The 21,576-nt window shown below is 40.3% G+C and overlaps 1 protein-coding gene across 16 annotated transcripts in view; it reads right to left on the minus strand.

Moving 5' to 3' along the window:
- The window catches only part of AAK1 (AP2 associated kinase 1), a 172,142-nt gene that overhangs the window by 8,269 nt on the left and 142,297 nt on the right, over nucleotides 1–21,576 (minus strand). For 5 of the 16 annotated variants that reach the window (XM_043603559.1, XM_043603562.1, XM_043603560.1 and 2 more), the window contains 4 exons: nucleotides 13,282–13,383; nucleotides 12,160–12,261; nucleotides 10,650–10,760; nucleotides 8,804–8,914 (listed from right to left, as the gene is read on the minus strand). The exons of 4 other annotated variants lie outside the window; for them this stretch is intronic. In XM_043603559.1, coding sequence (XP_043459494.1) covers nucleotides 8,804–8,914; nucleotides 10,650–10,760; nucleotides 12,160–12,261; nucleotides 13,282–13,383 — 426 coding nt within the window. Of the gene's footprint in view, nucleotides 1–88; nucleotides 7,885–8,803; nucleotides 8,915–10,649; nucleotides 10,761–12,159; nucleotides 12,262–13,281; nucleotides 13,384–21,576 lie in introns of those variants that run through there. 7 more of the 16 variants (XM_043603574.1, XM_043603573.1, XM_043603572.1 and 4 more) reach the window with 3 other exon arrangements.

Genomic DNA, 21,576 nt, shown 5'->3' on the forward strand with positions numbered 1-21,576 from the left:
AGGCAAATCATTAGCTAGTAGAAACTTCTGCTAACAATCATCCCCTGCTAAGGTTTCTGCTTGAATTAAGCACACAGAACACAGCAGAAGCGGCATCAAAATCAGTTTATTGGGAAACCAGTCACTTAGAGGCATTACATTGTATGCAAAGAGATGTAGAGAGAGATCGGAACATTTTAGAAGATACGGTACAAAAATACTCGTTTCTCGGAATTCTATTAACTTTTTAGCAGTGCTTCTTTTTAAACAGCTCTGACCTTAAATATCGTTTTCAGAAAGAAAAAAAAAGGTGGGTGCCCCCCTCATTTTCTAAGAGTTCAAATGCATTCAGTGAATTCCTGATTAGAATCTTTAAGTAAAATTCTGTACTGGTGCCAAATGGCTTTCTGAGTAGTGTTTGAAGAATATGATTTTGAAGAGGATAAGCTTTTTCTTTGAGCGACAGCTTTAGTATGTGTACCTACACGGTGACTTGAAAGCATTAGTCAGCTGACAGGAAGTAAACGGAACACCTTCTTTCTTGCATGGTCAAGCTAATAATGGCATCATAGCCATCAATAATGAAAACTGAACAGTTTGACAGGAGTTGGTGTTTTGGGGAAATTTAAATTGAATTCCGCCAGATCAGTTTGTGTGTAGAGAATGCCAAAAAGCAGCTACCTATAGAACCAGGGGCACTTTGGATGCCTGCGGTCTTAGATTACATTTCAAAAACTATCAGGTACCAAGTAGAGATGCCCACATCCAGAGCTGGACAGGATGGAAGAACATGCTTAACCTTTCTAGATTACTTAAAAAGTGGGTTCTTGGTCGACTGGAAACCTAGCACACTAGCATATTCTAGGATTTTGATGGTAATAGGAAAACTACACCTAAAACTTCAAGAACTTTTAAAAATTCACAAGCACAGTCACAAAACCCCTATAACATTGAGTTTGCAGGGAAAACTTACTTCCTGTTCTTCAAAACAAGGCCAGATCCATTTCTATTTTTCAGCATTCTTCTGCCTTCTAGGGTTGGAAAACTAAAGGATTTTCCTGAGAAGGCCAAGTCTCTTAACCTCTTCATTCTTTTTTAGAGAAGGTGTGGTGTGACTACAGCAGAGAGCAACTACCCTTTGCAGCTCTCCAAGCCGGGCATTCTGGAGACCAAAGAATGCCGGTGGGTTTGGGGATGCACAGATATCCACGCTCTCTCAGCGCAAGAAACAAAATGGTCAAGAGAAGGAGAGGTTCTAAATAACTGTGAGCAGAAGATGGACATTAAGTCTTGTTGGCAGTTACAGGTTCTTTCTGGAGTATGAGTGTGTTCTAGTAGGGTAGGGAAAGCACATGTTTTCAAGGTGAACAGTCCTTGTAGATGAGGATGGCCTTGCACTATTAGGAAAACATGCTTGCAGAGGTCTGGCTACTAGCAATGAAGGATTTGCACTAATTTAACCTCATGTCTTGGCCCCGTTCCTCTGGTAACCAACCACGCATAGCAGATGCCCCATGACCACAGAGCTCAATGAAGTTAGCCCATTGTCCCTGAGGGGCAGAGCACTTAAATCCAGGACATGGTCCTACAGTCTGCACAAGGGTCTTTCATATCATAAAGCCTAAAGTAGGGCATTTTGTTCTCATTCCCTCAAACTGTGTTATGTCTCTTTTCACTGTGGTTTTGTGCGTTAAATTAAGCAAGAAGGCAAGACACGCTTCTTTTTCTTGCTCTCATGTAGGGCTGTGTGCAAAGTTAAGGCTAAGCACACTTTTTGAAACTTCTATCAGGGATAACGCCATTTTAGTCTATTTTGAGGCTCCAAATTGTATAGATTTCCCTAAGAGTTCATATGCTTAACAGAGTAGGAAAGAAGTCCCCAAAAGTATCTGATGACTTAGCAACTCTCCTCACTAACTGCCTATTAACTTCCAAAGCAACCATCAGTGTTGAGTGATTTGGGGTACGTTTACCCTCGGAATTTTATCTGATGAACATAGTGAGAGGGTCATCAGAGTGCTTTCAAAAAAATCAAAATCTGAAGACTTAAATTTTAGGCTGGATACTCTTTAGTGCAATATATCATGCACAATCCAGAATTTTTCTTTCCTCCATACTACAAACTGAAATAACAGGTACAGGGAATATCAAAGACCTAATTCTTGCTAAAAATGGAAAAATGAAGACTTGGGGAGTACTGAGAAACCTTCTCATACATTTAGCAAATAGAAAGCAAAATATCCCTTCATAAGAACGTCAGAAATGCAGCACCAATTGAAAGTCACACTCTTGGAACCAAATCAGGGAATCAAGAGGTGTACATCAAATTAATAATTTCCACGACCTTTTAGCTTCGATAATAAAATTAAGGGTTCTACCATATGTTGTGCAGTGGCATTAAGACCCATGACTGGGGAATAGGGATTTGATGGGAGCCAGCATGGGCCAGTGATTCCGTGCCTCTCAAGCCAGTGGAGCAATTAAATGAGATTTCTCCCTGGGCATAAAGCTGCTGTTGCCAACATAAAATGTTTAATTAAACTGGCCTGGGTATATTAAAGATTAAATTAGAGGAGGATAGCTGCAAATCTGTGCTCCGTTTTCAAACCCGCATCTCGTCATATCAAATGCAGGCTCACGAGGGTTTTATTCTCCCTGACTCCATGGTAGCCATGACTCATTAAAATGTCCTCAGCAGGTGTCCGCACTTTCCTTGTGCACAGCTACTTACTGCCACTCAACAATGGGTTTAAATCCTTTGTGCAAAAGTAGGTTTTCAGATTAGAAAACAGCAGCTATTTTAAGTTATTTACATCTGTGAACATCAGGCTCCTGGTTGAACAGATAAGTCTTTATTCCCCTGTATGTTTACATAATAAATTGTTTACAGACTTTTTTTATACAATATTTGCGTAGCAGTGTTTAAATTTCATATTTTTACTATACAAGGTAGCTTCGTGTACCTGTTTGCTTTGTCTTCTTAAGGAGGACATGATAAAGACCTGTGGTAAATATACAACCATGTGATAAGGCGGGGGGGGGGGAGGTGCAATAGGGTAGAGCAGAATACTCACAGGAAGAAGAGTAAGGTCAGGATACTACCATCAAAGTGGGAACCAAGGAAGTGTCTTCCATTCAAGCAACTACCACCATTTGGCAACTCTGCATAAGTTAGCATTACCCAAAGAAACTCCTTCCTCCACCTTGGTGAAAGGAAACCCGGGATAAACAAAGTAGTATCTTGTTACAGATTATTTGAAATGGAGGCCATCTGGGATTTATTTTGACTCAAGAAACCCAAGTACATCCAACTTCAGGAACATGACTAGGGTGGAAAATGAAAAGACTAACTTTGTGTTGGTAAAATTATAGTCTCTAGAGAGGAATAAAAGACAGTTTTATATTATCTGGAGTGTTTCAGTAAAGATTTCATTTTAAATATCCCTCTGCTAGTATCTCTGTTCTGCCCGGCAGCCTCTAATTCACTTAATTCAGTACTTTGGGCAATCCTATCATTTTTGTCCCCAAACTAAGTTAGTGGCTACACGAGCCTGGTAATCTTACAGTCAGAGAAAGTTAAAGACTCCTGGAAATTCAGACAAACATCATCATGGGAGACTTTACTTTGGCCCAAGATACCTATAGTGTGCATTTATTCAGGTGAACTCAGATCCCTCCATACTTCTGGGCTGAGGTCAACCCAGAAGGTCCTCCCCTTCCCATACAATTGCTGAAGGCAGACTGTTCCTGACTTGGGGAAAACTGTTAGTTCGAATCAAAATGATCAATTACCTGTCAGCAGAGCAGGAAAAGAGTATTATAAACAAAACTAATTATTTCATCTTGAGAAAATTCTTCTTGAGTTTGTTTCCCTGTAATTATTAGCAATCCAAGTTCTATAATTCTACTTCAGAAAGAGCCAAGTCCAGTATCAAATGACACTGAACAAAGTGACAACCTCTTTCGGAGGTATTTTAAAATCCACATCTTTCCATTTTCTAAACTACTAAAGACAGGTGAAATTATGGAAGTTCCCTTATTCAGAGGATCAAGGAAATTAAGAATGATAGTTGTCACTTTCCATTATAAGCCCCTCTCTGGGAATTTTCTGTGGATTATTCCTTTTACTGTCTTTAATAGTAACCACATTTCATCTGAGGTGGGTGGGTGATTTTGCTAAATGTTACCCTAAACCAGGAGTCATGGAAAAAGATCAAGAAAGAGATGCTTCCAGATGCTGAAAGCAATACTAAATGGATAATAATTCAACTGATTTTCCTATACCTTATTACCTTCCTTGATGGTATTTCTAAAGAGAGGAGTTTCAAAAATAACTTAAATGATGGCAGCATCATTAGAGTAAGTATTAGCTTCCCAAGTAAAACCAGATGCCTTTGAATGGAACAACACTCAATTAGCTGTCAAAATTCTGGTATGTCTGCTAAAGAAGTCATTAATTATGATCATAGTTAGAAGTGTCTATTTAAACCTTATCTCCTCCGAGTCCCGTGTTTTTAGAAACACTGGGACCTGAATTGGGTAATCTAGTTATTTGAATCCTTTAAAGAAAAAAAAAACAAAAAACGCCAACAATTTGTTATGTGTTCTGGTATAGTTACTACTCTTACACAGTTGGATTAAAGCAAATCAGAAACATATGCTTATAGTATCTGCCCATTTTTAAGTGTCAGATCACTGATTTTATGTTTTAAAAGAATTGAAATCTTCTGACACTGTTTTGTTGGAATAGGTAGGGGTGTGTGAGTAATATTAAAAAAAAGAATCTATGTCCCAAACTGTCCAGTAACGCAGGCTTCTATTCAGTTAACCAAGAAAGAGCAACCCAAGTTAGTAAAAAGTCCATTATAATTCTCTAAAATGTAAATACTGCTACAGTAACAGTAAGAACTACAGAAGGTAACTGAAGAACATCAGGATTATACGAATCCTTCATAGTCCTTCCAAAGCATAACAGTATGTATGGAGAAGTCTAGAATTCCATAAGCTTAAAGACCATCTAGTCCAAACCCATCATTGTATAAAAAAGGAACAATAGCTCTTAGAAGTGAAGAGCCTGCTGAAGGCTGCTTGGCCAGTGACCGGAAAAGGTCAGGGAGAGATCCCAGGTGACCTGGCCTGTCCTGCCCAGGCCTCTTCAGCTGGCCCGTCCTCCGGTTCCATGTGAAATGAAGTGGATGGACTAGAGACTGGTCTCTCCGATCCCTCTTGTGGAGTTCGTATGTCTACCAGTTATCAGCATACCTCACTCATATCAAATAAACCCTTTTAGCTTAGGGATGAAGCTATAAACTAAGGGAGGTCCCATTTGCTGAGTCACTCACATGGATACCTTAGCAGAAAAATAGTTCTTCTCTATGAGGCCCCATTCCTAAAGAACAAACCCAAGATGATTTCATGTCATTATCTCCCTCAGACTTCCTCCATCCAGTCTCTGGCTGCTAGTCCGTTCATTTTCATTAACAGTCTCCATTAAGCTTTATTGAGCCAGATGACTAGATAAGATATCTCAATGCGATTACGGGTAATACATGAAAGGAACAATTTAGAGATACCTAATTTCTAAACTGTACTCTTCATGGTTTCAATTAAATTGAGAAACTAGATATTTCATTATATTTCTAACATGTATATGTATGAAAAAAATCAAATTGGAAAACATAGGCATAAAACATTGTTCTTATTTAAAAATAAACATTTCCTTCATTAGATTATACATTCTTTCTATGTCCAGGAAAAAGAATAGTTTTGATCTTCAGTAATATTCCTGTCCACAAAGGTGCAAACCGAGTCCCATTTTCACTGCTATCCAATCATGGAGAGCTCTTCAAGGATATCTTTTTTTTTTTTTTTTTTTTTTATCTTCAGCAGGAAGGTGGTGCCTCCCTCAATTTTGGAAATGATCCATTATCCTAATAGAGGGCTTTACTTAGCTCATCTAGTTTCAGCTGGCACAGGAAGTATTTAAAGTCAGGAGGAAGACTGAAAAGATTCAGACTTTTCCTCCGCTGCCTTTCAAAGGCTGCTCTCACATTTCTGGGGTCAAAGCTTGACCTCCAAAGTGCAGTGTTTTGCAGGCTGTTGTTGCTGCACAACTCCCTCCCCCCCCCCCCCCCCAATAAAGTGCAAACGTGAGGAAGGAGAAACAAAAGTACTAGATAGAGAAACAGGCAAGTGGGCTTGGAATTTTATTTGTACAAATCTGATCAACTAAGAGTTTCCCTTCTGATCATGGAAAACGGCACTCGAGGAAGAGAACCACAGCGGGTTGCTCTGTGCCCACCTCTTTTTCAAAAGGGCAATTTTATAAAATTGCTTTCTATGTAAGGAAAAAAAGATACACTTCAATGAGTAAGTACATATACAGAGGGTGACCATGAGGCATGTTGTCATGTCAGTGCAGGGTCCTTTATTTATTTTATGAACAATATTCTAAGGTTAGTGAGGAACTACGCTTTGTTTTGTTTTTTAATCTAGGAAGCCAAGGAAAACCAACTGAACATATTTCATTGGCTGCATCCTTCAGTTCCAACATCAGAGAGAAAGAAAGGTAAGTAGCCAGAGTCAAATTGTGCCCAGCTTGTAGGCACACTTATTTCTGATTATCTGAAAATAAACAACATGCTTATTCTACAAAGACAGAGGACCTGCTGAAAGCTTAAAGCAACACACAAGTCTACTCAAAATGATTCCATATGTTACACTGTAGGATTGCTGTGTAGTTATACAAGGGAAAGAGGTCAAAACCCTGTACAGACACCTGATATCAGACTTGAAACGCCAAGTGGAAACAGAACTATTCAGCGTCTTCATTTATACACAATTTACAATATTTGATTCAAAATAAAAATCACAAGAAAAATACATCTGTTTCTGCTACAATTCCTTCCCCTCCCCCATCCACCCCCCAGTGAAAAGTCTTCTAATAAAAGGTATCATATTACCACCATTGTCTTGTTTTGGTCTAATTCTGAGATCCCGGCTTGGGACAGTTAACATGAAAAGGAATGGCAATACTTGGGTTTTATATAATATACACATTTTATCCAAGGATCTCAAGTACTTGCAGTCACGTCTCCAGATCTGAGAAATCACGGTTCAATGGAAGCCAGAATGCTGGATGAATGCTGGGCAGGTTGCATGGGGTGTAAAATCCCTTGGCTAAGTCTATGATCAAACAAGGTCAAAGCTGGTTGGCTAGAGCTGGGCTCAATTTCTCTTTTCAAACATATCCCATCCGTCAGTCAGTTTTACCCTCTCTTAAATCACACACTCATCTCCAGGCTACTGCCTAGAGTTAAGACCAACTGAAGAAGCCATGTCCTCATGATAATGCAGCAGCGTAAAAAGCAAAAACAGAGAAACACATTCATCAGCATCTGGCCAAAGGAGACAGGGGTTGGGAGGACTGGTGTGGGAGGCCATTCCTAGCAAGAATGAGACAAAGGTGTCAGTTCACTAGTTTCAGTTACAGTTAAGCTTTTGGTGGAGTTGATTCCAGCAGAGGTGAAGCTCATGGCATCTAGCGCTTGATTTAAGATAATGCTATTGAAGAGGGGTAATGAGAAAACACAGCAAACTAACAGGGAGGAACTGGCCAAGGAATATCTGGAGGGCCAAAGTGATTTTCTTTCCTTATCATTTCTACAGGAGAAGGCAAGGGGTAGGAGATAAGGGCTGGAGGGCCCCTTATTAGCAGATTTTTAAAAAAATCATTTTTCTTATAACTCCGTAATGAAAATGTATATTACGGTATGAAGGTTACAGAACTGCATCTGCTACTGGGTCACGGCTACAGGTCTATGAGCTGATCCACCAGCAGTAAAGACCTGGCTAGGTTGGGAAGACTGGACTCAGAGCTCCCACTGCTGTTTCTAGAGTGCCCACCTGGAAGTGGAGAAATAGGAGTTCAGTACAAAACACAGAGGGTTAAGGTTTAGATGTGCAGAGCAAGCAAAGGAGAAACAAAACAAAACCCTGGAGAAGCAACAATTTACATCTGCAAACTCTTACGTGTTGATTTTTAAACATATGAGTCGGATATGCACCACCTCCCACCAGAACTTCAGGCACTGTGTGCACACCATACCACAGGCAGAACACCTTGCAGAGAGGATGCTGTTTTCAAATGCCTATACATTTTGCCTGAGAACTGCTGGCTGTACACTAACTTCCTCATGATATCGACTCATCTCTCTGATAAAGTAAAAATCAACAGCTGTTGCTTTGGGGAAAAATCTGTTATTAAGACCACCGCGATAGAAACATGCTTTAAGAAATATAGAGATGGTCCCATGGTAATTCAGTGTCTCATGGCACATTCAAATAGTTATAATCCATCAAAGAGGAAAAAAGATGCTCCACAAATGTCCAAAAGATACAAATGATATCAAAGCACCATGCTTAATCTCTCTGGGAAGAATATTTATTATAGATTATTCAAATCGTGCTAAAAAATGTTCAGTGCTTTTTTTTTTTTTAATATATGTATATATGACTTCAGGTTTCTACTGACTAAAGGTCACTTTATTTTTGGCTTGACACTTTGTAAAACCGGGTTTTAGTCAAAGAGTTAAATACTTTTCTTCTCTCTGAATAAACACCACAGTGACGTTTTAAGGTAACTACATCTCCATCTGTATCTGTGTCTCTATCTTATACTGGTCCAGCCCCAAGGCCTGTCATTACCCCAGTTCCCTTCACTAAGTGTTGATGCTTTCTTCCCTCTTGCAGATTAGGCACATTACTATTTTGTAAACAGCTGTGATGCCAAGTTCTTCTCTTTTCCCCATCCTCTCTTTCTTACCTTGTGGGTTTTTGGTTATCAATACAGGAATAGGGTCAAACTCATCTTCTGCCACCTTGTCCGAGCCCTCAGGGACATCAAAACCTGAGATGAGATTACTATCTTCTGCAGCTTAATACAGAATGCAAGTACACAAGCAGAAACAACAGAGGCAGAGATTAGCAAATGAGAGAACATGTCAGAGGCATAAAGTTCCACCTATACAATCGCTGTTGTTTTTGAAGATGAAAATGCTTATTTTCATGAGTGGAAACAAAGGTAGCAAAACTGAAAAATAGGGAAACAGAAAAAAAATGGTTTCAGGCTGGCCATGTTAAGACTTTCATAAATGATTAGGGAGAAGGGTTATAGAATGATCTCTACTACCATTTTAAGACCTTTAATTGTAGTTATTGTGAAATCTCTCTTCAACGTCAGTAATTCACAAAGGCACAGGAATTAGTCATTTATCTTCCTTATTGAGCAAACAGGGGCCTGACTAACAAACAATATTCAAGAAACTCAAAGCTAGGGGCAGGGGGGAGGTAATTAGTAGTAACTGCTGTATACAAGGCAAACAAAATCTTTCTGAAAAGACTTGCTGTCCTCTGATTGGGAAGAAAGACTTTCCAACAACTCTGATGCCTCGGGGAATGTTGGGGCCCAAGATCACATGCACTGAGATTTCAAGCAGAAGTCTGTTAGATATCCTTCTCCATTTTGATAAAGACTATCCTACCAGCACAAGCGCTAGCTGAGCACCTATTCTGCAAATGATGCTTCTCTGTAATTACACATTACTGCTGACACACTCCTGCCAGACATAATTGGTTAAAAACACATACTCTATAAAAACATAATCATTTTAATGTTGTCAAGGGTAAAAACAAAACCTCAGCTCTTACCACTGCAAACCATAAACTAATTTTGTTTTGTTTTGTTTTGTTTTTTAAGTAGGCTGTATGCCCAGCGTGAAGCCCAATAAGGGGTTTGAACCACAGCTCTGCGATCAACACCTGAGCTGTTATCAAGAGTTGGACACTTAACTGACTAAGCCACCTGAGAGCCCCAAACTGTTTTTTAGTCATCTCAGGGAGGCTTACTTCTTGAATTTCCTTCAGAAGAAACTTACATTGTTCCTCTTCTATATATGTGCTCCTTCCAGAAAACCAATTTCACTACCCAAGTACAGAAAGAAGGTTAGTGAATGCCTGCATAGAGTAAGCCGGGCTCTGTGCCTCTCACTTCTACAAACAACTCACTGAAGAGAGCCCAATTCAAGCTACTTCTGTCCAGGAGCATTTCACACCAGTATTAACCCAAGAGTAAGAAGTGAAAATGGTAGATCAGAAAGAGAAATCTAGTAACGAATCATGACTCAAAATTTGAAACTTTTATAAGTTCAGTCTTTGAAGACTGACTTTGAGGACTTGGCCTGCTTCTTTAACATAGCAATCCCTACTCAAAAACTTTAAATCGGATTTGATGAAACAATTTTAAGGTCTCAGGCTAACAAGTATCGTATTAATTAATAATAAAAGGGAGTCAGTGGATAGTCAACGCAACCATCTACATGCGTGGACCGCAAAGGTACGTAGCTCTGCCTTTAATGGAGACCATGGACTATGTGCATTCCAGAAGACTTCCAGAAAGCAATGCCTACACCAACCTGTTGTCTAAGCCTTATTAGGTACTCTTCCTGAGAGGGATTCTAACACAGAGGCTAAGAGTACAAACTCAAGTTTTCCATATAGAGGAAGGGGCTAAAAAACTTCACTGCCAAAGACTTTTGGTAAGAAAAATTCTCAGAAATCATTCAGATCTCCTTTAAGGATACACGTGCCCCAGAGGACAGGAAAGCATTTACCTTTATGGGCTGGAGCGGATATCGCTATGGGGGCAAACTCTTCCAGCAGGTCAGTAGTAGGGTTAGAAAGCAAGGAGCAATCAATCAGGGAATCTTCCCCGGTGAGAGAATCTGAGTCCAGATTAACAGCATCCCAGGTCAGTGATGGCATTAAATGGCACACACAATACCATGAGATTAGATCTTAGCCTTTAAGTTACTGCATTTACATGTTATACATATAAGCCAAGGCGAGAAAAGAAAACCAAAAGTAACATATTAAGCCCGCCGAATTTTCATCTATAGTAAGATATATTTCTAGATTCTCTTAACATTAACATATAAATATGGAATAATTCTTTGCTCAGAGGTTGCTGGGTAAGCAAGTATGTGATTTGGATGCCAATAAAACTTTAGCAACTTAGTTCTCAGCAAATGCTATTTGGGAAAAAGGACTTTGCAACTAAAGAGTTTCATTTAAACTTTCCCTAAACATTTATGGGAAAAGGTACTATAGGATGAAGTATCTAAGTTGACTAGGAGGGGATTGTCCCTGACTTATTATTAGCAGAATATGACACGGTTAAACAATACTTTCTAGAACTCAACTAGATCCCCATTTGAAACAAAACAATCTTGCTTCTTACTAGTATTCTTTAAATTTGAATTGCTCCTCTGGACACATGACTTTCACTTTTAGTTAAGGAACAGAAGGAAGGCAAAATTCAGAGTTCAAGTATTTTTCACATACAAGTTGTTCTCCGGGAAAGTTTTCTAAGAGAAAACAGTCAAGTACGCACAAGAGAAAGGAACCACATTATCTTTTATGTTCATTTTTTTCCCACTTAAATGTAAGTTTATTTTCACAGTTCCTAGACTTCCAATGGTTTCTGTTCCAAGTTAGAAAATCAGACTCTTTTACCAAGGTTGACTATGGACTCGATAAAAATGCAGGTTATCAACTCTGTATTTATGGGCAGTTGAGGAATTCTATTAAGAGCAAATTTTGAAATTCGGGTGAAAGCAATGCTGAATCCAGGGGAAGATTTCAACTCTGCCTACAATTTAACAGCAAACCACCTATCTAGGATTAAAGCACTGTGCTGAGGACAGAATGTCAACACATAGAGCAGTAGCTCCGTGAAGTCACTGACACGGTTGTATAGAAAGACTCAACAGACACCTTAGAGGAGTTAAGGCCATCCTTGTAGCTCAACAGAATTCTTTGGGGAAGGAGGTGGAGGGAACCTGCCACCAGTGAAAAGAATCTTGAATAAATAAACACTGTAACCAGAGAAAGCCCAAGGACCACTCTATAAAGAACATGGCTCCAAAAAGCACTCTGCTCTTTAGCAAGGAAACACGTCACTAAACAGCAAGAAGCCGGGGCTGTAACCATACAGAGCATCCATTCTAGGAGGAACTAACCAGGCTGCAAACTAAGCCCAGGATCATCTGCTACAGGTGGAAAGGCTGGCTCCGAGGGCCACAACAATGACCAGTCCCTGCAGCTGCAGGACACCTGACTGACCTGTGCGGTTCGAGGTCACAGATTCCGTCTGGGATGGAAGGCGCTGGGGTACCGGGGGCTCCAGTCCCGGTATGAGACTCTCAACAGCAACATCGGCTTTTTCTTTTGTGACAGAGCATTAAGAAAGGAGAACAGATGGTAAGGGAAAAGGAGTCAAAACGTTCTTCAGACAATTCTGTGAAGGCTTCCTTCTACAGGTGTCTAAAATGCCAGTCTCGGGCAAGATGGACAGCACAGTAAGTTACTTTATTTCTGCTGCTTTGAGTGTCTGGGCTTCACTGATTGAGCAGGCATGTGCAAGGTTAACCACTATAACTAATCTTGGTGAGTTTCAGTTTTTATAGGTAAATGTAGAACACGAGTCACCCAGCAGATTTCTTCCATGTCAGAAGACATAGGCTGAAAGGCACCATAGTATCTTCCGGTAATTTTGCTTTTCTTAAGGGATAAACTTGGGGGCAGACATCCTCTGTGCCTGGCGAAGGTAACTAGTCCATTTGAAATCCCACCCCATGATGTGGCCGGGAGGTATTCTGCACTGTGTCACATCCCGCAGCTGAAGGCCCATCTCTACAGGGTCATGGCTTTCCTGGGTTCAAGGACTATGTGCCCTGGAGTACAGGGGCCCTGCACATCTTGTAGTTCATGCCTGCCTTGCTGTAGAAGCACAGGGAAATACCAAACTGAGCAGACTAAGCCCCTGTCCCAGACTCTACTCATGGGGTTTCACCACTGGGCAAGTGTTTTCTGTTTCTGATACGGGGCACATACAGAGGCCTTCTAAAGAAGAATCTGCTAAAGGTAAGGTGCCAGCTTGAAAGCAACTTCTTTCATCAAGCTTCTGTAATTAAATGTGAATTTTTCCATTCCTCTTCATTCATAAGAAATTCCTTTTGGAAATCTCAGGCTATCAAGCAAAGCAAAAATAACAGTGTGGTGCCCCTGGAAAGGCAGGGAAAACACTTCATTTGGGGCGATAACAAATGAGATTAAAGGAGGCTTTGTGGCATTTCCACTCCCCAGCAGGGCCATTCAATAGAGATCTGTTAACCAGGTAGTTATCATTCTCGAAACAGACACATAGATCATGCAGGGCTGAAGAAACAGAGATGATGACTTTACCAATTACAGCATCGGAAGTGCTACCAAAAGGGTCTGTCATAGGCAAGAGGTCAGGGAGCAGGAGAGAAGTGTCAGGAGATTTGAGTCCCTCAATTAGTTTTTCTAGGTTGGGCAGAGAGGTAAAGAGAAAGCAAAAATGCAGTGAGATATTAAAGCAAGCTGAACATTTATCATTTTCTATGCAAACACATTTTGGGGTCAAAATTTTGTATAGATTCATCATAAAAATAAATACTGTTAGTATCTTTTACTGTTAATCACAAATAAGCTTTCAAAGTTCAAAGTTTAAAAATGATTATTTCCCCAACTGAGGTTCATTTTGTAAGTCATTCAAGATACTTCTCTAGGTTTGTTTGTTTTAAAATTTGAGATATAGGGGTGCCTGGGTGGCTCAGTCAGTTAACTGTCCGACTTCGGCTCAGGTCATGATCTCATGGTTCGTGGTTTTGGGTCTTGCAGCAGGCTCTGCCCTGGCAGCTCAGAGCCTGGAACCTGTTTCAGATTCTGTGCCTCCCTCTCTCTGCCCCTCCCCGCTTGTGCTCTGTCTCTCTTTCTCTCTTTCAAAAATAAACAGTTTCAAAAAATTTTGTAAAAAAAATAAATAAAATTTGAAGTATAAAAATTTACCCAAAGGATACAAAAATACATATTCGAAGGGGCACACGTACCCTGACGTTTATAGCAGCACTATCAACAATAGCTAAATTATGGAAGGAGTCCAAATGTCCATTGACTGATGAATGGATAAAGTAGATGTGGTTTGTGTGTGTGTGTGTACACATATATACACATACATATGTATATATGCATGTGTATGTATATATGTATATGCATATGTATATATGTGTGTATATGTGTATATATATATGTATATATGTATATATATATAAACAAACAATGGAATATTACTCAGCCATAAAAAGAATGAAATCTTGTCATCTGTAACAACGAGGATGGCATTAGAGTGTACTATGCGAAGTGAAATAAGTCAGAGAAAGATAAACACCATATGATTTCATTCATATGTGGAATTTAAGAAGCAAAACAGATGAACATAGTAGGGAAGACAGAGAGAAAGAGAGAGAGAGAGAGAGAGGCAAACCATAAAACAGACTCTTAACCATAAGAACAAACTCAGGGTTGCTGGAGGGGAAGTTGGAGGGGGATGGGTTAAAAGGGTGATGGGTATTAAGGAGGGCACTTGTTGTGATGAGCACTGGGTGTTGTATGTACATAAGCGATGAATCCCTAAATTCTACACCTGAAATTAATATTACACTGTATGCTAACTAACTGGAATTTAAAACTTGAAAAAGAAAAAAATTTTGAGGTATAATTTACACTGAATAAAAGTCAACAATTTCAAGGGCACAATTTGCTGAGTTTTGACAAATGTACACACTCATGTAAGCACCACTGAAATGATGTAAAACATTTTTGTCACCCCCCAAAATACCCTTGTGCCTTATTCTGGTCAGTGCCTTCCTTTTACCCACAGGCCCTGGCAACAACTGAACTGCTTTCTGTCCCTACAGCTTTGCCTTTTCTAGAATTTCCTATAAATGGAACCATGCAGTATGTCGTCTCTTCGGGCTGATGTCCTTGATTTAGCATAATGCTTCTGAGACTTCCCCCCGGTGTGGCGTGTATCGGTAATTTGTTCTGTCTTATGTGGTAGGAGTGCTCCACTGTATGAACGTACCACATTTTATTCAATCATTCACCAGTTGATAAGACATTTGGTTGTTTCTAAATAGTTTTTAGCTATTAAAAATAAAGCTGCCATAAACATATCCATATAAGTATACGTTCATACCCCTTCCTTAGTTGTGAACATTTTTTTTTTGGACTTGCATTTAGAAATGGTTTATAACTCAGCAAATGAATCAAAATATGCCTAAATTAACTTCAACCATCACTCATTGTCTGCCAACGGAGAGTGTGTGACAGGCTGGCACTCTTATCATTCTATGGTCAAATCTCATGAAATTCACGTACACCTGCAGATGGATTACTTTTGATGTCATTTGGCTAAGAAACAAAAGGACATAAGAAGCCATCAGATTTGTCACACCTAATAACTTAATGTGTGATAAGTGCACACATTAAGATTCCTTCATGATTCTTTCAGCCTTGATCCATCAATAAATCTCTATTTACCTTTAACTTATTAATGGTAGAGCATTAACTTGAAACAAAATAATGAGTCGTAGAATCTTACAGAAAGAAGGGAATTAAGGTCTCAAACCTCCTTTTACTTGCAAGGAGGTTAAGGCCACATAAATTCTATAACTTGCCCAGTTAAAGCCTGTTGACATTTTTTTTTCTATCACAGAAATACAATGCCATTAAGATAAAACTAAAATTAAAATGTTTGAGAAAAAAAAGTGACTTAAAGTTCAAGTATGTGTATATAACGTTTTAATGAATCTGCATTCTTCCAGGCTATCAGGAATCAAGTAAAGATGAAATTGATATTCGTTGAGTGACTGAAACTGAAATTTAGGTGATCTGTAATTTAAGGTGATCTGTAACTACACAGATGAAACAAAATAATGGATTTTAGTGTCTTGGCAAGGTAATTTGCTTTCGTCCACTTAATATACTGCCGAAAAAGATATTTTTATATGTGAGACCAATTTACCGTCTTTGGAGTATAAGGCATGTAGGTTATCTTTGAATTAAATGACAATATGCTACATTGCTCATTTACACCTGATTTATATTGAAGAAAGGAAGGAAGGAAAAAAAAAACAAGTTTTCAACAGCAGGGAAAAAAACCCCAGGGTACTAACCAAGTATACCAGTGTAATCACATCAGCATTAATCTTGCATCGTGCATAACATTCTATTAGCAGACAAGATGTTAAAAATATCTGACAATTTTTAGCATACTGGCAAAAAGAAGATGTTTCCCCAAAAAGTCCAAATTTTGATTATTCTGAACACTAGCTTTTGTTTTATTCCCAAAAGAGCCTCTTTCACATACAGAAAAGTAATTATTTGCTTCTTTCACTTTCAGCACTCATATATTTGCAATCTTATGAAGAAACGGATAAAAAGCAATGACCCCAAATTACTTGCTTATCTTTCACACAGCAGTTTATCCAGGTGCAAAACCTTAGGCTAGCCACATTCAGAGTGTGAATTCTAGCCACCCCAGTGACTGGTTGTTACCGTGAGGCTGTTCCTTTAACTTCTGTCTTTACCTCAACTGTAAAATGGGAGATACCTCCCACCATCCTTCTGTATTGGTCACTCAAGTATCATCTCTTCTAAGCCTTTCCCTGTCCTCCCTGCCACATCAGGAAACTTCTGGAGCCCTCTGCACTCTCTTCTCTTGCAGCCCTTACAATGTGACTGAAGGCAGAGAAGGTATGTTATTAATCTCTGTATCCCCAGTTCTAGGTCTCCTCTCATACCCTATGTCACATGTCTGTGGCCTCACTGGGGAGGTGAGGAGAATGGGCGATCAGGTGGAGAGTCAGGTACCTCAGCAAGAATCGACTATTTTCATTATTTGTTAGCAAAAAGCTGATGTGAGGGGCTAAAAAAGTGTGTGTGTGCATACATGTGTGCATGTGTTGTGTGGTGAGATAGAACAGGGTGGGGATGGGCTAAACTGCCAAATGTAGAGAGGCTTATCTTCTGACCAAACAGTAACATGCTATTCACATGGATGATCTGTGATGACACTCGAATACTGGAATGTGGGAAGGAGGAGCAGGGACAGAGCAATAGCAGACAGAAAACTAGGAGTGGGAGCACAGAGCCACGGCCTAAGTAAGGTGGACAGCATGTACAAAACCAGTCTGTCCCACCCTCAGCACTACTGAAATGACAGAAGACTCTCAGTTACTCCGTGTGGGTGCCCAGGTGCCACCGGAACTACTGTCATCACTTCCATGTGCAGTTCAAGGTCAAACACTTTCATTCATTATTCACAAAACACCCTGGGTGTGGGAATATGATAGAGTCGAGAAGAATGGACATAGACACTGTGAGAATGTGTGACTTGCCCAAAGTCATAGATGGGACATGGTAGAGCCCGCACTTGATTTCACGGTTTCCCTCACGTGCTGCCTACAGGGTCTGCCTGTCTCCATTGACACAGGAGAACAGGTCTTCACATAGACATGGTCCCATGCCCAACGGCCAAGTTATCAAAGACATGTTGGCCCTGGAAGGAGCCTCGGATCTTATTCAATTAGTCTTCTCATTTACAGATGAAGAAACTAGCTCCAGAAAGGTGAAGCCACCTGCCTGAGAGCTAACAGCGGGTCAGCCACAGAGCTAGCTAGGACTGTGGCCCAGACCGTCTACACACTAGAGATTCAGTCCTCTGGCTTAACTAAAGCTTTGGTTGCTTCAAAATGTAAAGCCATTAGAAGAAGTCACACCTCAAGCTATTACGGCTCATTTTTGGTCACTGTAAATGAAGAACTTGAGAACAGGGTATCATGGGAGGCACGAGAAAGGCTACAGGAGGCTGAGAGTTTATAGCCAGAGCCTGCAGGCCTCACACGTGAATCGAGGGCCAGCCTTGATATCACTCGTGTTAGGACTTCTGTTTTATGAAGACACTCTGAGACTATGTGGCATGAAGGGGATGGGTGGGGAGGAGCAGTGCAGAGAAGAGAGTGGTAAATTTAGGAACGTGTGCAGGAAGCATTAAGATCCCAAACCTCAAACAAGTTCTCCACAGGCATTTTGCAACCTGTTGATATCTAATGGAGCCACAGATGCCTGGGATAACACTAGTGAGAATGGGTGAGATTCTAGGTTTTACTCAAATGCTTTGGTATGAGACCAGAAAAAGCAGAATTCCTTGAATAAAGTGAAATGTGAGAGGAGGCAGCATGGTCCGCCAGACAGAAAGAAAAGGCACAAAGAGACAGAGACCTGGGCTCTGCACTAAGTTGCTGTGATACTTTGGGCAAACCATCATTGTTCTCTGGATCTAAGTTTTTCTTATTGATAATATGATAAGATGAAGATACACTTAAAGGTCCTATCCACCTCTAAAAGCCAATCGTCCAGGGGAAAAACAGGGAGCAGGAACTAACCAGCTACTTAGAAGACGGACTGCTTACAGAAGAAACTGGAGATCTGAACTGGCAGCGGCCGTGGGGAAGGACCCTTGGAGGGCACCGTGGCAGAATGGACAGGAAGGAAGATGACTGCCCCAAGACAGCTGTTCAACACACAAACTCAGCCCAGACACCCATGGCCAGGGGAACAGGGTGAGAAGGTGGAGGAATATTTAAGCTAGATCCTCATTTGAAAAAAGAATGGATGTCTTAAAAAAAAAAGCAACGGGAAAAAAAAAAACAGAAACCAAGAAACAGAATCTTTAAATTTTTTTTTAATGTTTATTTATTTTTGACAGAGAGAGACAGAGAGAGAGACAGAGCGTGAGGGGGGAGGGGCAGAGAGAGAGGGGGACACAGAATCCGAAGCAGGCTCCAGGCTCTGAGCTGTCAGCACAGAGCCCAACACGGGGCTCGAACTCACAGACAGCGAGATCATGACCTAAGCCAAAGTCAGATGCTCAACTGATTAGCCACACAGGTGCCTCGCAGACTCTTAACTATAGAGAACAAACTGATAGTTACCAGAGGGGAGGTGGGTGAACTAGGTGATGGGGATTAAGGAGTCCACTTGTGATAAACACCGGGTGACGGAACTGTGGAATCATGATATTGTACGTGTGAAACTAATGTAACACTGTATGTTAACTATACTGGAATTTAAAATAAAATTACATTTAGAAAAAAGGAAAAAACACATGTTTCTTGTTTGATCCCTTATTACAAAAGTAATACATGTTTATTGTGGAAACTTGGGAAATACGGAGAAAACAAAGGGTAAAAGTAAAAACGACCCATAATCTCACTTCGAGAGATACCCGCTATTAACAGTTTTTAGAGAATACCCCTCCAATCTTTTCCTCTAAATTCTGATTGTTTGATAAATATTTCAGCATACCCATATTTTCTCAGAATAGTATTTTAGGAAAGAAAAGAGAAAGTAAACGATTAGGATCTGAGTGTAGTCCATTTTATTACACGTTCATCAAGCCCGAGGTGGTGGGGTCTTCACTCTTTACCAAGCTAATGGCAGAGGTTATGGCATCCCATTGTTTCATAATTGGCTCTTCTTGGATTCATCATAATGATGAACTTTAAAATATATATCTATATTGTTGGTAATTTCTATCTCTTCTTTTATGAAGAATATCTACTCATATTTTTCTGTTGGTATTTCTTATCACATCCCCATTACTATACTCAGTTCTTTCTCAAGTTTCTAGGGTTCCCAAATAAGAACGAGTCAGGTTAAGAGCATGGAGTTGGGCTGAAATCACGGTGAAAGGACCGAGAAGATGGACCCGTGAAGCAAAGTGGGCACAGAGTGAGTTAGCCCGGCCAATGGAAGCTGAGAATGCTTTTAAAGGAGAGTGTTGCTAGTACTTTGAAAAATTAAGAGCAGACTTAGAAAAAGGATCTTTTGAGCACCTTCCTCTCTCCTCTCAAGCATAATAATTCAAGTGGCATTGGGGACTAGGGAAGAGAGGAAAAGGTAGGCATCGATCCACTCCAAAGTCTTCTCTTAGGTTTCTTTCAAGACTTACTGAAAGTATCAACCACAAAGCAAGAAGGTAATAAATCCTTCATAAAAGCATCTAAGGTTAGATAATCAAAACTGCTTCCTGATGGGAGACTGGAATGTAGTACAAGTTGTGAGCTTTCTCTCTTTCCAAACATCAAAAGAGAGGATAGGTATCTATTTAGAGGCTAAAAAGGTTAAGGGTTTGCTCAAGAGCCATTCCAGGCCTAATGAGGAATTTGACCACGAACAGTAAAGCAGGTTGATCTAATGAACAGGAAAAGCCTGATGCCGGCCCCCATCAGAAAAGATGATTTGGCTGCTACAGCTTCGTGGCTTCGGAAATTTACATCTTGTCTGAAGTCTTGTGATGAGAGATGCTGTTTTTAAAATGCAGTCACTCTAAATAGTTCCTATCATTGAGAAACTAGACACTAGACTGTCTGTAACATCTGCAAGATGGAAGCAAAAGTCAGCCACCATGCCCCATTCCAGGTTCATTTTAGGGAACTGAATCTGCGGAAAGAGAAACTTTCCAGAGCAAAGACACATAGGTAATCAACCTTGGACTTTTCAATATCATGAAATAGCAGTTGGAAGTGAGGAATATGCCAGGAAGATAGCTCTGAGAGGAATGCTTATCTTCACAACAAACCACTAAGAAAACACAGCTTCTCCTGTGGACTTTTTGAGAGATGATGAACTACCATAAACCAGGAGGTACATTTTTAAAAAGCTGTTGATTCTAGGAAGTGGCACTTATGAGGCAACCAATGCCTGCTTGCTGAGTCTTGTGGAACACTGATGTTGAGAAGTCAGCATTAAGGAGCTGCTATGAAAATCTTTTCCTCAAACTCTAGTGCTCTGCCCGTAGGGATGTAAAAAGATGTAGTCGCTATGGAAAATAATATGGTGGTTCCTCAAAAAGTAAAAACTAGGGGCGCCTGGGTGGCGCAGTCGGTTAAGCGTCCGACTTCAGCCAGGTCACGATCTCGCGGTCCGGGAGTGCTGGGCTGATGGCTCAGAGCCTGGAGCCTGTTTCTGATTCTGTGTCTCCCTCTCTCTCTGACCCTCCCCCGTTCATGCTCTGTCTCTCTCTGTCCCAAAAATAAATAAATGTTGGAAAAAAAAAAAGTAAAAAAAAAAAAAAAAAAAAGTAAAAACTAGAATTACCATAGGACCTGGCAATTCCATATCCAGATACATACCCAAAAGAATCTCGGGTCTTGAAGAGACATTTGCATACCCATGCTCATGGGAGCATTTTCACAATAACCCAAGAGAGGCAACCCAAGTGGCTGTGGAAGCAACCCAAGTGGCCAACAAAAGAGGAATGGATAAACAGAATGTGGTACACATATACAATGGAATGTTATTCAGCCTTCAAAAGGAAGGAAATTCTGACATATTCTTCAACATGGATGAACCTTGAGGACATTATATTAAGTGAAATAAACCAGTCACAAAAAGACAAATACTGTATGATTCTACCTAAATGAGGTATCTAGAGTAGTCAAATTCAGAGAGGAAGAAAGCAGAATGTGGTTGCCAGGGGCTGCAGGAGAGGAAGGAGAGTTACAGGTGGAGAGTTTCAGTTTTGTGAGATTAAACCAGTTCCGTGGATGGATGATGATGGTTGCAAAACAATGTGAAGACTAAATGCCACTGAACTGTCCACTTTAAAAT

Source organism: Prionailurus bengalensis, chromosome A3, assembly GCF_016509475.1.
Source record: "Prionailurus bengalensis isolate Pbe53 chromosome A3, Fcat_Pben_1.1_paternal_pri, whole genome shotgun sequence".
In the NCBI taxonomy this organism is placed as follows: domain Eukaryota; kingdom Metazoa; phylum Chordata; class Mammalia; order Carnivora; family Felidae; genus Prionailurus; species Prionailurus bengalensis.